Source organism: Paroedura picta, chromosome 2 (genome assembly GCF_049243985.1).
Source record: "Paroedura picta isolate Pp20150507F chromosome 2, Ppicta_v3.0, whole genome shotgun sequence".
Taxonomy (NCBI): domain Eukaryota; kingdom Metazoa; phylum Chordata; class Lepidosauria; order Squamata; family Gekkonidae; genus Paroedura; species Paroedura picta.
Window position 1 is genome coordinate 77,006,041 of NC_135370.1, and position 16,464 is coordinate 77,022,504.

Here is a 16,464-nt window from a genome sequence, read left to right on the forward strand (position 1 = left end):
TGCTGAGCAGTTTTCGTGAGCAAAATATTTAAAATGGAATTACACATTGCAAAACTATTTTGCTAGTAACAATGTAGACTTGGCATGCATGCCAGAGACCTGGGTAAGGAAGGGTGAGTCAGTTGCCCTTAAAGAATTAACCCCTGCCAGGTTATCTCTTATCTATCAGTCTTGAACTGTGGGACAGGGAAGAGGGATGGCAATCCTAATCTGAGAGGATTTCATTTTCAGGACTCTTCCTACACTGTAAATCCTAGGATTTGAATGTGTAGGCCACAGGTGAGACTGAACCGAGAGCGTGGCCATTTGGTAGGTGTACCACATGCCCAGTGTACCTCCCTGCCAGCCCTACTAGAGGAGGTAGTGGCTTGGACACTACAGTTCCCCAGACTCTTAATTCTGGGGGACTTTAATGTCCATGCTGAGCTGCCACCCTCTAGGAGCCAGTTTGGTGTAGTGGCTAGGAATGTGGATTTCTAACCTGGCGAGCTGGGTTATATTCTGTGCTTCCCCACATGCAGCCAGTTGGGTGACCTTGGGCTCGCCATGGCACTAATAAAGCTGTTCTGACCAAGCAGTGATATCAGGGCTCTCTCAGCCTCACCCAACTCACAGAGTGTCTGTTGTGGGGAGAGGAAAGGGAAGGTGATTGTAAGCCACTTTGAGACTTCTTCGGGTAGAGAAAAGTGGCAGATAAGAACCAACTCTTCTTCTTCTTCTGGAAATGGGCTGGACCTGGTGTCATCCATGGCAATACTAGTGCTCAAGCAATTTGTTTTTAGTCCTACGCATCAGGCAGACCACACTCTGGACCTCATTTTCAGCATGGGTTTGAATATGGATCTGGTTTTGGTTGAGCCCACCCCCAAAGGATCCTTACATTCCAGTACCTCCAACTATCAGGTGATCCCTGGCTCCTGGGAAGCTCACTTGACCTCAATGAATGCCAGAGCTTCCCCCATCCTGGCCCTCAGCTGGTGGAAGGAGCTCCCAGTGGAGATCATGGCCCTAGTGGAACTTGAACAGTTCCACAAGGCTGCAAAAGGGTGCTCCTATGCAGGACATTTGGTTGAAGTCAACCTGAACTACCACTTCCCATGGGCCCTCCCCCGGAGCCTCCCTCCTATGGCACTCACTGTAATTCTGCCCAACCCACTGGGCTATCAGTATGAGTTAATTTAATGTTCTCCATATTATTCTATTGTTCAACTTTGTTGCTTGCTGTTATCACTGTATTAGTGTTAAACAGAATTATATGTATATTTCTGTTTCGTGTGAACTGCCCTGAGCCTTTGGTGAGGGCGGTATATAAATATATTAATAAATAAATAATTTCTCTTTCTTATTTTAACTGCCATTAAACTGTTCATTTGTTAGAGAATCAGTAGACCAAAGCATTCTTTCATCTTAAACTGTTATGAGGATAAAATGATGTTCCATGTAAGTTACCCTAAGCTCCTTAGAGTTGGTGTATGCTAAAGCGTAATAGAAATATCCTGGTTGTCAGTCCCACTCAAACTTCATATGAAACAAGTCAGATGACTTGCCCAACCCTATGAGTCCCAAAGTGATGGGGCTCTAGGTGCTTTTTCATTTTTCTACATTTATTGATCTTCTGAGCTGCAGTACCCCAAAAACATTCAGTGATCTTAGGCTACCTCAGAATGCAATTAAAAAAAACACTGGACCAGCAATTGACAAAAACATGGTTTTCACACTAGTCTCTGTTTTTGCATGAGATTGTCATTCTTTCCTCCAGGTAATCTGGTGAGGGGACAACATCATCTCAGCAGCAATACTTTTTCTTAATTTTTAGCGTAAACCTTCTTGTTCCATTTCACTCAGTTCCTTCTATAGATCTGATTCAACTCCTTATTTACTTATTATTTGTTCTGACTGCTACATCTTCACACATCTGTGCTGCTGACATCAGAGAATCCTCAGAGAGTTAGTCCCCAAATCCCAGATTCTCAATATAAGGAGTCCTTTTTGTGTAATGCAGCTCCATAGCTAATGCATTGAATTGGGTGATGTCAGAAATCTGTAAATGAATAAGGCTAGAACAAAGTATATAGTCAAAAAATGGAAGGGGAATTTCTTTCCATAAAAGCAAAAATCTATATACCGACCAGTATCTAGAATCAAGGCACTGGTAGTAAGAAATGGAACCAGTGTTTTGTAGTTGTTAACATTGGCGGCTTCTAATCTGGTGAGCTAAGTTTGATTCCCCACTCCTCCATATGCAGCAGCTGTGTGACCTTGGGCTCTTCATGGCCCTGATAGTGCTGTTCTGACTGAGCAGTCCCATCAGAGTTCTCTCAGCTCCACCTACCTCACAGGGTGTCTGTTGTGGGGAGAGGAAGGGAAGGCAATTGTAAGCCACTTTGAGACTCCTTCAGGGAGTGAAAAACAGGGTATAAAAACCAACTCTACTTCTTCTTCAAATGAAATGACAAGAAACAGACAACAGCGCAAGCTGTGAGGCCACTGGTAAGTATTAAGCCTTTGACTCTGAACTAGATTGGTAATGTATAAAACCAATTAATTCTAATTTGCATAACATTATAAAAGAGCAATTTGGCTTTAGACATAGGATCATGTAGAGTATACAGCTGGCCTCACTGGAACAGTACATAAACATCAATTCTTCATGAACTTTTGTTATCTTATTTGAAAAGCCTTGCTAAGACTTTAGAGGGACAGGTACAAAAATAGGCCTCCTGTGATTCATGACATATGTTATCAGGTAGGAGTGAAAGAGACGTTCCTGCTGCTTAGCTTTTTACAAAACCATTAAAATATTTAGAGATTATTGCCACATTGGTCTGCAGTATAACAGCTAGATCAGGTCCAGTAGCACCTTGGAAACCAAATACATTTCCAGGGTATAAGCTTTTAAGAGTTAGACCTCTCTTGATATCCGATAAATGGAACTTTGACTGCTGAAACTGTATACCCTGAAAATGTTGGTGGTCTTGATGGTTCTACTGGAATTTAGTTATTAAAAATACTGATGCTCAGATGTTCTTTGCCTTTGGCCCACTACTATCAGTTTGGGATGGAAAATAAGATGCTTTGGTTGCCCTTCATTTTTCAAAAATCGATGAAGGACCATAGTCAGCTTTCCTCTCTCAAAGGCATAAGTGAGTCAAAGTGAAAGAGTTCTACTCTTTAAACAAAAGGACCAATAAATTCCTCTCTGTTGTTGTATTTGAAAAGGTGTGAGTAAGAATATATTTATTTTATTATTTATTTTCTTAGATTTTTATACTGCCCTCCCATACAGCCCAGGGCGGTTTACATGGGAACATTGTGGAATACATAGAATGTCATTCAATAATAACAGTCAAAACAATATATCAATAACAATTCCAACAGTGAATATAAGTTTAACAGGTTACCATAATTAACTCATTGAACAATTTCAATAGCACAGCTTTAAAAGAACTTCTAGGGAGGTCAGAAATGTTCAGGTTATGGAGGGCATGACTTGAGGGGGACCACCGGATGTTTATAGGCCAGGCTAACCTCAGTCGAATGGAGAGGCTATTCAGGTGGGGATCATACAGATACACAGAGAGAAGGGGGGAAGTGATCTACAAACCTTGTTGGCATTCAGATCTTTTAGAGACAAATGTAGGGCATTTGTGATTTTAGGATTTTTATCCCCTTCTCCGCATTTGCTTCTGGCAGTCTGCATGCCCGCTTAGAGAATAAAAGCCCAGATTCTAGAAAGTATCACACAGGTGGAGAGGGATACTTAATCTCAGAGCTCATCACCCTTTCTGAGCTAGTTAGTACCTTTGGGATTCTTCTTTTCAGTCTTTTTTATTTAGAGAAGAGAAAAATAGAATACAACATAATATATGAAACTTGCATTTTAAAATTAGTTATTATACTCTTGGGATTCTGACAGAGGGTGCTGGACCCAATCACAATATGGCCACCAAATGAGGTGGAGCCAAGCACAAAATGGCTACCACAGGAGGCAGAGACAACTACAAGATGTCAGCAACTGAGGATCTGTAACTTCAATAGTAACATTTCAGGCAGAAACTCAGTTTAATAAGAATCCCTGTTTGGTAGAAGTCCCACCTGGCCCTGTCCACTTTCTTAAAACACTTGGGAGATTCCAGAAAAAGTGTTGGTGGGTGCCTGCCATGGCAATCATCAGCACCACACTTGGAACACCTGAATAGGTTAATTTAAATAACAATAACATATTAGGAAAAGGTCAATGTTTATAGTTTGCAAGACAAATAAACTAGGATAATCAAATCTATGTAAGTTTACCCAACCTTTGAGCCCTTGCTCCAACACAAAGAAAACTAATTTATGTTGGTAAATGACTATGTTAGGTAGTACAGTCACTTGCACTTAGTTTGTATACCACTACCACCTCCACCAGTATCACTCTGAAGTGAGAAATTCCAGAAACCAGATCCTTACAGGAAGTAAATTGATATATTCATATGAGAGCTGTACTGCAACATGGGCTGCCATTGTGTTTGCCAAATTAATGTGCTAATTTAAACCTATAATTTTTTAAATAACTCCAGCTGGGATATCTTAGGGAATGCTCCCTCTGTTGTGAACTGTCCTGAAATGGAAGATTGACCACTTTTCCTTCTCAAGTGGAAACTACTGGTTTCTACCAGAAGCTGGCTTGGTGTAGTGGTTAGGAGTGTGGATTGCTAGTCTGGCTTCCCCACGTGCAACCAGCTGGGTGACCTTGGGCTCGCCATGGCACTGATAAAACTGTTCTGACTGAGCAGAAATATCAGGGCTCTCTCAGCCTCACCTACCTCACAGGGTGTCTGTTGTGGGGAGAGGAAAGGGAAGGTGATTGTAAGCCACTTTGAGACTCCTTCGGGTAGAGAAAAGCGGAATATAAGAACCAACTCTTCTTTGTTGGTGCTCCCAAACCTTTGGAACTCTCTTCCATGTGCTGTCTGTTTGGCTTGTCTTCTCAAGTAAATAAGCTTCATTGGATTTAGATAGCTATAATTCCACTTAAGGGCACAGTATTAAGGGTAAGGATACATCTTTCCCCCTTTACAGTGGTAACAGTAGAGCAGAAGACCTGTTTTCAAATAACAAAACTGAATAGAAGCTCTATAAACTGTTCTGAGGCAACTTGAGGCATTATTTTCGTTTTATGAATGACAGAAGCCATATGTTGTCTGCTTGAGCCCTAAGATACCACTGACTGAATAATTTATACAAATCAACCTAACATTCAGTTTCCTTCCTTTGATCTACAGGATTTTTGCTCTGCTACAATGGCCCCATGGAATCAAACCACAGTGTCAGAATTCATTCTTTCAGGATTCACAGATGATCCACTACTTTCCATTTCTCTTTTTGTAGTGTTTCTAACCATCTATATAATCACTGTGTTGGGAAATATTGGGATGATTGCGCTGATTCATTTTGATAGCCATCTTCAAACACCCATGTACTTTTTCCTCAGCAACTTGTCCTTCTCAGATCTCTGTTATTCAACTGTTATTGTCCCCAAGACACTGGTAAATTTCTTGACCGAGAAGAAGTCCATTTCATTCACTGGCTGTGCCACCCAGTTTTATTTCTATGCAGTGTTTGCCAGTGTGGAGTGTCTCCTACTGGCTGTCATGGCCTATGACCGTTATATTGCCATCTGCAGCCCTTTGCTGTATACAGTCCTGATGCCCAGGAAGGTTTGCATTTTGTTAGTGCTGGCTTCATATCTGGTGGGATGTATAAATGGTATGATACACACCAACACAACCTTCCGTCTTCCTTTCTGTAGCTCCAATATCATTGATCACTTCTTTTGTGATGTGCCCTTGATACTGAAGCTTGCATGTTCTGATACAATGCTCAACCACATTCTGCTTTTCATGATCTCTTCATTAATAGGTCTGTGTTCCTTTCTAATCATCCTGATTTCTTATGTCTATATCCTCATATCCATCCGGAAGATCAGCTCATCTGAGGGAAGGAAGAAAACTTTCTCCACCTGTGCCTCCCACCTGATTGCCGTCTCTTTGTTCTATACCACAATCCTTTTTATCTATTTAAAGCCAAGCTCTAGCTACTCTGCAGGGCAAGACCAAGTTGCTGCTGTCTTTTATACAGTGGTGATCCCCATGGTGAACCCTCTGATCTACAGCCTGAGGAACAAGGAGGTGAAGGATGCCCTGAAAAGGATAGTAAAGCGGAAAGGCATTTCCACTGGCACATAAATTCTTCACTTGTTGCAAGAAGCATTTACTCATATTGAGAATTATACCATGTATAATTTATTTCATTATTACAATGGGTAAAAATAATATATATGAATCTGGCCATGGACATGAAACCTTGACATGTGTCTCTGAAAAGAAATAGGAAGCATTGGTATTTTCCTTTCCTTTAACCTAATTTTAGAAATGCATGTCCCACCCTTCCGTGAGTAGCTCAAGGTGAGTAAAAAGCAAACAACTGTATAAAAACACAAGATCTAGCTACAGCTACCAGGCTCAAAACATTCATAAGCTTAGAGACAACTTCCCCACAAGTATCATTTTTAAAGATCTTCCAAAAGATAGAACAGGGACTGGCGTATGACATTCTGCAAGGAAAGGGTGAAAAAGAATCCAAAGTTTTAGTGAAAAATGTGAGGAGAATGGAAGATATGGTCTTTAGTAGGAGTTCCCTTCATTCTTGGCCGAGTACTGTGGCACAAGATTACAGTGTAGCCCTAGAATACAGGAAATTGCTTTTATGGGCTTTGTCACCATCACCAAATTGCCTACTGAACTGTATCATGTCGTATCTCACAAAGACATGCAGAATTGCTCATAAAGTACTCCACTAAACCACATGCCCCTGTGTCTATAAAATACTTGTACAAGAACAGCTCATGGGGGCTCTTGGTTTGTGTAAAAGCTAACATGATTCAAGCCCGAAATACTTTGACTTTAGGTGACAACAAGGGAGAGGATACAATTTAAATAATGTTTTTAATTATTTATACTCATATCAATGACATCAAATCTGCCATTTATTCTTTAACAAAACGGAGTTCTTTTGCCAGGTCAACGGTTGAATCTGGGGCAGTGGGGGAAGATGGATGGGCCTCCCCTGGTGTCAAGCTGCAAGTTTGATTACCTCATCTCTCCTTCCTCCTCCCTCTAGAGGTGGGGGTAGGGGTTGGGGATAAGGGGGATGTTGTTGGGTTGTATTGGTACTTTCTGTCCATTTTAATGGGGAGGGGTTAACTGAACATCTACAACCCACCATGAGCCTGCTTAATAATGATAATAATGATAATAATGATAATAATTTTGATAGAATAACTCTATAATCATCTCTAGTGATATTTTGCCAGCTTTTTAAAAAACCCTATTTATCATGTTCAAACTGTGAGCCTTCAAAATTATTCATCTACCTTCAGAATTACAAGCTACTACAAGAATGAAGATTTTTAACATGCTGCCACTTAAACCTGCTAACTAGTTATGAGTGCTCCTAAATGATAACAGCCATAAAATTAAGGATGCATAATAATTAACCATGCATACAGGAACATTTATACATTAACACTGCATGCCTCCCATCTTATGTACAAGTTCTTCAAATGTCTGCCTTTACCTAATACATTTAAATACATTCAAATGTAGCCGTGTTGGTCTGAAGTAGCACAATAAAATCAGAGTCCAGTAGCACCTTTAAGACCAACAAAGATTTATTCAGCTTTTGAGTGCAAGCACTCTCCTAATCAGACTATCATCTTCTTACATGACAGGGAATATGTAGCAAAAATCAATTCTGTTACATCAGTAGACTGTGTCACAACCAAATGCAGCCAATGATAATCCTGTATTTGGTTGACGAAGAGTGCTTGCACTCATAAGCTCATGCCCTGAATAAATCTTTGTTGATCTTAAAGGTGCTACTGGACTCTGATTTTATTTAAAGACATTGACATTCAAGGCCTGTTTGTTTTCAGACAGATAAATGTGTATCATTTACTTAATGCCAAAAATATGTCATCATCCAAGAGAAGCTTAAAATTTGGTTAGCATTTGTTTCCTCATCCTTGTTCAGCCTCTTAGCCTTTGCTGATATGTTAGCTCCATCATGTGGACAGAATCCTTCCAGTAGCAAGTAGTAGTGTCCACCAGTTCCCAAACCACTACAAGGAGCCTCAAGTAGAGATTTCTCATTCTTTTCCAACCAAGGAGAGAGCTTCTACCTCCACCATTCATCCTTGGTCTATCACAGTTCCTTGTCATTGGGAGAGAGGCACAGAAGGAAATCTACTTCCACATTCCCCCAGGCACTGCTTGCCCTGGCTAGAACAAATGTTACTATCTAATACAAGAAAGGAAAAGAACCAAAAAAGGAACTGTTAAGCACTGAGAGTAACTGATAGCCTTGAGCAGCAATTCTCTATTTACCCAAGAACAAAAAGAATGCATCATTTGTTGTGGCTGCCGTCTTTAGGAACTGATAGGCTACTTGCAGGATCCTTTCCATATAGTGAGGTGAACCTATACACAGGTGCTGATTCCAAAGCAATAACCCTTAAGAGAGTTAAACACACATAAGCATGTCAGGAACAGTGGCCACATTTAACTCCCTTCTGAATTGTGACCAACACCTACTTTTTGTGCAGCATCACCATTCACTAAGCCATGTTTTTGTTTTGATTCATGTGCCATTTCAGTGAAACTGATTTCTATACTCAAAGGCATTATGATAATTATAAGCGTCACCTGTGACCTGAATTATTTTGATGGTAGATTCCCCAGTTCCAGGCTCTCAGTATAATATCCCTTCTGAACATAACAGTCCCTGAGATCTCATGTGAGCTGTTCAGTGGTTCTCAAGGATTTGTACATTTCCTGATGGTAATGTCATTACTACATTTTATCCCTCCTATAATGGAAATGGCACCAGGAGATAAGAAGTGGCCAAACAGAAGAGTTTCAGCTTCATACCCACTCTGATTTGTGTATCAGAAGTATGAAACAAGTATTTCATAATAATCAGAAGAGCAAAAAGTGCTAAGAGACCATAAGAAAACTGGGTATGTTAAAGAGCATTTCTAGTTTTTATGTTAACTTCCCTTTACTATAGATGACCCACACTTGTGGGGTTCCGAGATGTACCTATTCCTTGTTCCTTTTATCTGTTCCTTGAAAGAGTCAAAGGGAAACATTCTTTCCTCATTTCAGTCTTCCCTTGCATTCCATGCGATGCTCCTCAAGGTCAGTTGACCCAGGTGAATAAACCCAAGAGATTATAAGCCCAAGAAACTGATTGTCTTGATAAAGTTTTAGGTACCTCTTTATGTGGAAAGAATGTGCCAGTGTGAAAACAAAGACTATTAATGTGAAAGGCATCATTTGTGGAAGAAGAGAAGGTCACTGCTCTCTCATACAATCTAAAAATGATTTTATGATAATGACTTCCCTCAAGAAAACTTGGAAATTCTAGTTCTGTGTATGTAAAGAGCCCCACAAACAAGGCTTCCAAGAGGGAAGGAATGCAACAACAATATTCTGTGAGCCCTGAGTAATTTGAGAACCCATGATTCTTAACAAAGAATGGGACAGTGCTTTCATGTAAAGCTTATGTTGGACTGAGGGGTAGGAGACGAGGCAGAGGGAATTTATCTTTAGCTGCCTATGACAGCTCCATGTAGTTCACAAAATAGTTCACTATGTAGCTCACAACGTTTTGCAGGTAATTTATGGTAAAAAAAATAACCAAATGATTGTGGGAAAAATATTTATTCTTCTTTAAAGCAGGTATATGTTGATTTTTAAGCCTATGGGCAAGACACAATTTAGCTCAACTTAACGATATGCAAGAAGATATTCAATATTTGCATTTGCAAGAAGATATTCAATGTTATTGAGAATCAGACAACATATAAAGTTCCTTATTACATCTCAATGTAAAAATGGACTCTGGCTACTAACCAGGCTACTAGAATTGTTTTCAACAGTTTCTTCAAACGGGGCCAGAGGAAAGAATGATTTAACAATAACAAATGAAATGTTATTCAGCATTTTAATTTAGATGATTGAGATGTTTTTACAATGCATTCAGGCACTGAAAAGACTTAGAGATCAATTTTGCTTTATAAATCTGTCAGAGCAATCCTTTTTTAGTACATTTTTTAATTTTGACTATATTAGAAAAGTTACATAAGAAAGAAAGGAATTACATGGAATTCATATATTTATCTCAATGATCTTGCCATTCTTCCAGTGGTCTTCAATTGACCAAGTTTGATATTTCAGCCACCATAGCAAGTTCTCTAATTTTTTCAACCCATGAGTCCATATGGGGAGGTTGTTGTAGTTTCCAACATGATGCAATTTGGAGTCTAGCAGCTATTGTTGCACAAGGAAATATTTTCTTCCTTTAAATCTGTGGTAAAACAGCAACATATTTTTGGATCTAGAGGAAATTTACATTTATAAACAGTCTATAATTTATCATGAACTTTTATCCAAAAATTCTTAACAATATTGCCCGACTTTCCCAGCCCGTGCATAATCGGTCTAAGAAACCTTTCCTAATAATTAAAGGACAAACTACATGTGAATCTGGAGTTTCATGACTGAAATTATCAGCACGAAAAGGACCAATATAAATACAGCTTTCGTGTAAGGGAATGAGTGTTTTAACTCTTCCCCCAGTGCTTTTCAACAGATTAAAAAATGCCTTTCAAAGCAGTTTTCAGACCTAACAGATAAAAAGCCAAGTACAAGATTAGTAAGCGAGGGAATTTTCAGTCAGGGAAATAGCTTACAGTAAAAGGGATTTTGTTTTTTTGTTTCTAAAAAAACTTTCCCTAGTGATACTGTTTTATCTTTGTTCCCCACAACACACCACATATGGCGTGCCAGTGTGATGTAGTGGTTAGGAGAGACAGCCTCTAATCTGCTAAACTGGATTTGATTCCCACTCCTCCACATGCAGCCAGCTGGATGACCTTGGGCTAGTCACAGGTGTCTTGTGGGGAGAGGAAGGGAAGGCAATTGTAAGCCACTTTGAGACTTGTAAACCTCTTTGAGACTCCCTTGGATAATGGAACATGGGGTATAAAAAACAACTCTTCTTCTTCTTCTTCCTAGAACCAGAAATCACATTGGGATTCCCACACATGAAACACCAGCATGATTTGAAAATTCATTCTAAAGGTCTATGACATTAGTATTTCTGTTGGTTTTTAAATGCAGATATATTAACTTTTGTGTATCACCTTAAATTCCAATAAGTTCATGATAACAATGTTGCCTAGATGTAACTTTTAACAAGATTTACCATGCCTGTTCACAAAAACATAAAAGGGAGGTGTACTGTAGCTTCTTCAAAGTATCTGGACAATAGCTGTTAATCTTTTCCCCATACCCAAGGGCAAATGGTACACAGCTTTTCAATAAGAACTCTACAGATATGGGGGAACAACTGAGAATGTATGAATTATTTCTTTCTCTTATGCATAGTAGAAGATGATGTAGCAATGGAAAACCACAGTACAATTCAAGAATTTATCTTTGCTGGATTTACTGAATCGTCAAATCTGCAGCTTCCTCTTTTTGCATTCTTCCTCATCATATACATTATCACTTTGACTGGAAATCTTGGGATGATCCTTTTAATAAGGATTAATTCTCAGTTACACACTCCCATGTATTTCTTCCTTAGTAATTTGTCTTTTGTAGACTTTTGCTACTCCACTGTTGTCACCCCAAAGATGCTGATGGACTTGCTTATACAGAGGAATTCTATTTCATTGACTGGTTGTGCTGTACAAATGTGGTTTTTTGGCCTCTTTTTAGCTACTGAGTGTTTTCTCTTGTCTGCAATGGCATATGACAGATACATGGCCATCTCTAATCCACTGCTCTATACAGTAATTATGTCACGAAGAGTTTGTGTACAACTGGTGGTCGCTCCTTATCTTATTGGAGTGTTGAATGCCACAACACATACAACTTTAACTTTTCAGTTGTCTTTCTGTAACCACTATATAATAAATCATTTCTTCTGTGATATACCTGCAGTAATTTCACTTGCCTGTTCAGATACCCAACTGAACAATATGGTGCTTTTTGCTCTATCTTGCTCTTTTGGCATTGTGAACACTGCTATGATCATTGTCTCCTATCTCTATATTCTGATGGCCATTCTCAGAATCCACTCCAGTGCAGGCAGACAGAAGGCTTTCTCTACCTGCTCAACCCACCTCACAGTGGTGACTATCTTTTACGGAACTCTCTTTTTTATGTATGTGCGCCCCAGCTCCATCTCATCAACGCAGGAGGACAAGGTGGTCTCTATGCTCTACACAGTGATGATCCCCATGCTGAACCCCTTGATATACAGCCTGAGGAACAAAGAAGTGAAAAATGCCATGAGGCGAGTGCTGAGGGGGAAAAGCTTACTCTAGAAGAGAGAACTGTGTACGGTTTTTGATCATTTCATGATGGAAAATGAACAGTCTTGAGTAAAACATTTTTAACACTTTTAATAAGATGTGGCGCAGAGTGGTAAGTGGCAGAGATGCTGTCTGAAGCTGTCTACCATGAGGCTGGGAGTTCAATCCCAGCAGCCGGCTCAAGGTTGACTCAGCTTTCCATCCTTCTGAGGTTGGTGCTCGGGGGTAAACGGGGGGGGGGGGTAAACGGTAATGACTGGGGAAGGCACTGGCAAACCACCCCGTATTGGGTCTGCCATGAAAACACTAGAGGGCGTCACCCCAAGGGTCGGACATGACTCGGTGCATTACCTTTAATAAGATGTTAATTTCAGGGATCACTAAGTTTATAAAATGTTTTGTTATATAACTGCATATGGCACTTTTTTAAAAAGTAAGACTATTATTTTGGTTCATATTATGGTATTGATTGTGGCATTTAGAATTGTGACTATAACAGTAATTGCACCTGTCAGTAAATAATTAATCAGTGCAGGGGGAGGAATATACATAAGAATGGAGCCACAAGCTTCCTAAAATATGTGTTGGGCTGTATATGCCGTGAACTGACATTGCTCTACCTGTTTTATTATTCAAGTCAAGTAGCACTTCAGAAACCAAAAAGATCTTCGGAGTATAAGCTTTTGAGAGTCAAAGCTCCCTTCTTCAGGTACCTGAATGCCCCCAACATCTTGTTGGCCTCTAAGGAGCTACTGGATTTGAGTCCAGCTGTTTTACTGTAGACCAACATGGCTGCTCTCTGTAACTATCATGGTTCTGAACATAGGGAGCCAAGCATGACTTTTGGATAGCTCATTCCTCTCACATCGTTATTCCAGCTTGTATGCTGAACTGTGGTAGGGGATCCCTAACCCTTTGGGGGTACCCTCAGAATTCTGACACAGGATGATGTGGGCAGGAGACAAGAGTAAAATTTAAGAATGCAGTGGGAAACATGACAGAGAGAAGAAAACAAACACTATGGTGGCAGCTCATGCTGAAATGATGTCATTTTTATTTGCATAGCCAGTTAGATCCCTAATACTTATCAGAAGCTCTGCCGGACAGTAGCCACACCTGGCCATGCCCACAGTCTAAGAAAACCTTGGCAGGTACCATAAAAGGTGTCAGTGGGTGCCATGCTGGGGACACTAACCAAGGGACCAGGCCATTTTATACTGACAAGCCCCTCTAGTGACTTGAGAAGCATAGACATGTGAGAACAGCTTAACAGAGAGGCTAGCAAATTTTACATGAAGTCATATATCACAAAAATCCCCAGTGACTCACAAGACCCATTTTATTTTAGTCCTCCAAGGCACTCGGCAGTTTCCCAAGCCACCACTTGTCAATGAAACAGCGTCATGGACCATATACATACATCTCCAAAGACAGCAAAGCAGTCCTAGTGTTCCATTCAGAGATGAGTAAAATAAGCTTTATTATGAGTCTCAAGGGAGTATCTATAGGAAGCTGCCATCACAGAACATACATTGTTGAAGACAATCTCAGCAGAGTCAACACCTCCTGCAGGCCATGACTGGGTGGGGATTGGGGGGGGGGATATATACTATAAGATCCATTGGTTGGCTAAGATTGTTGTGGCACAATAAATCTGCTGCACAGTTGGTTACATCCTCCCACAGGTGGAGAGAGAAGCCAAAATAAGCTGCAAGATGTGCCCAGGTGTCCAGGGGATACCTGTAAGATGGGAAGGTGGGAGGCATGGCAGTGAACAGAGTTAGGTTTAGAGGTGTTATAATTGCAATTAGCAAGTAACTTGGTGAAGCCAGCCTTGAAGGGCTGTTGTTAAGCTGTTTAAGCAGCTGAGCTGTACCTGTGTGCTCACTAGTGCATCGTCACAGATGAGGTTGCTTTGGAAAAACCCAAACACATGTTATGGGGATTCCATTGTTTAAAATGGGCTTCCACCCACTTCAACTTTCCTACCCACTTCAACTTTCTCCAGGAAGAAGCTCAGTGTGTGTGTGCTTTGTGGAACCAAGCAAAGAACATCCTTCTGTGCTGATGTGTGAGATGTAGTCTGCTTGAGCCAGCCATAAAGGATTGCAATATTTTTTTCTTTATAACTACTCTTACTTTTGTATTCTACTTCAGTAAGGAGACTGAAACAGATGAATATGATTTTTCTGTAAATAGCCATGCAATAAAGATTCTCTCTTTTAAACCTCAAAGCACTGTGAGTCTGGATCTGTGCCTCATCCACAAATGTAACTAATAACTACATACTTTCAAAATGCTCTGTCACTCCGCAGCTCTAATTTTCAGGAGGACCTAGGATCAAAGCTAGTCCAAACAAGAAGTCCTTTTCTCATCTGCTTCTATCCCAAGGAATGATGGTGTGCAGACCCAGAATTCTTTTTCCTCCTTCTCAAGCTTGATGTTGGGTGATGTCAGTTTGATTATGAATAAGATTGTCTGTCTTGAAGAACTTATTAGGAAAGGCAATTTTGATCTCGCATGCTAGACAAGGATCTGGATAGACAAGAATGAACTGGTGACTCACTCAGCTGATTCCCCCTGGATACTGCTCCTTGAGAACCAGCACAGTGTTGTGGTTAAGAGGGATGGCCTCTAATTTGGAGGACCAGGTTTGATTCCCCACTCCTCCACATGTAATCAGCTGAGTTCTCTTAGAGCTCTCTCAGCCCCACCTACCTCACAGGGTATCTGTTGTGGGGAGAGAAAGGAGTAGATTTTTGTTAGCTGTGTTGTGACTCCTTTAGGTAGTGAAAAATGAGGTATAAATAAACAGCTGCTTTTTATCACCGGCTTTGAACAGGAGAATGAGGGGGCAATTCTCACCTGAGATTCTTTTTTCCTTCTAGCAGCTTCCTGCATCAAACATCACTGGCATTGAATAGGTAGGCCTGACATAGAATACGAGGGAAAGGGTGGGAATCTTGCATGTTTACTGTCCACTCAGCTGACTCTCTGCTAAGGTTGGCAGAGTGGGCCTTGGGTTTCCCCAGACTGTTAAAGGGAACTTCAGTGTCCATTTTCATGCTGCCTTGTCTGGTGCTTCCTTGGACTTTATGACTGCCAGAGCATCTTTGGGACTCTCTCAGATTGTACTGGCCCCCATGCACAGGGCAGGCCACACACGCTGGATCTGATCTTTTGTGCAGGAATTAATCTGAATTCAGCAGTGCTTTCCAAACTGGTACTATGGACTTGTAAAGGTCAGTTTGAGATTTGCCTTCTCCACCTGCAGGGACAGTGGGATTATTCATGCTTGCCCACAGAGACCCATGGATCCAATCAGATTCCAGAATTCTCTGCATGGCAGCTCTCTCAGTATGCTAACTGGCTCTGCTGGCAGCTTTTTCAGTATGCTAACTGAGGCCTGAAATCTGGGCCTTCAGGAGGACATTGACTGGTTTGCTCCCTGGTACCCTCTTCACCCCCCTACTACCTTGCCTCCATGATATATGAATGAACTAAGGATGGGAAAAAGGGGCTAGACAGCTAGAGTGGCACTGATGACAAACACATGATGAAGCAACAAGAACACTTTATAGAGCCTGTTTGAAGGCCCATGAAGTGGCAGTGAAGGCAGCAAAGCACTCTTTCTTTTCTGCCTTCGTTGTATCACATGTAGCTCAATTGTTCCCTATCTGTGCAATTAGGTTCTTTTTTTAAAAATTCCTTCAACCCACTCTTCCATGTGGAAGTTCACAGGTTCCTATTGGCTGTGTAGCCTACTACCTGTTTCTTGGATCCTTGTCCTTCCTTGTTGAAAGTTTCCAGAGAAGAGTTAGGAGGAGCCTTGGCAGACAATATAAATCTCCACTCTCCTAGAGCTCCTACCTTAACTCCCTCAAAGTCACAGAGGTGACACACATCCTGAAAAAGTCATTGTTCAATCAGAGGAACCTAGCCAATTACCACCCAGTATGTAATCTTCAATTTCTAGGAAAATTATTGAACAATTAGTGACTGAACAGCTCCAAGGATTCCTGGATGAAACTTCTGCC

The 16,464-nt window shown here is 40.7% G+C and overlaps 2 protein-coding genes across 2 annotated transcripts; both read left to right on the plus strand.

Annotated features, from left to right (window-relative positions):
• The first annotated feature begins 5,282 nt into the window (after positions 1 to 5,282).
• LOC143828721 (olfactory receptor 5I1-like) lies at positions 5,283 to 6,227 on the plus strand. Its single transcript, XM_077318972.1, has one exon. The coding sequence runs from the start codon at positions 5,283 to 5,285 to the stop codon at positions 6,225 to 6,227; it is 945 nt and encodes a 314-aa protein (XP_077175087.1).
• A 5,282-nt stretch (positions 6,228 to 11,509) lies between these two features.
• On the plus strand, positions 11,510 to 12,439 carry LOC143828722 (olfactory receptor 5G9-like). Its single transcript, XM_077318973.1, has one exon. The coding sequence runs from the start codon at positions 11,510 to 11,512 to the stop codon at positions 12,437 to 12,439; it is 930 nt and encodes a 309-aa protein (XP_077175088.1).
• Positions 12,440 to 16,464: the final 4,025 nt, after the last annotated feature.

Excerpts from the sequence above, each read along its gene's own strand:
- LOC143828722 (XM_077318973.1), top strand. The coding sequence starts at position 11,510 with ATGGAAAACCACAGTACAATTCAAGAATTTATCTTTGCTGGATTTACT.
- LOC143828721 (XM_077318972.1), top strand. The coding sequence starts at position 5,283 with ATGGCCCCATGGAATCAAACCACAGTGTCAGAATTCATTCTTTCAGGA.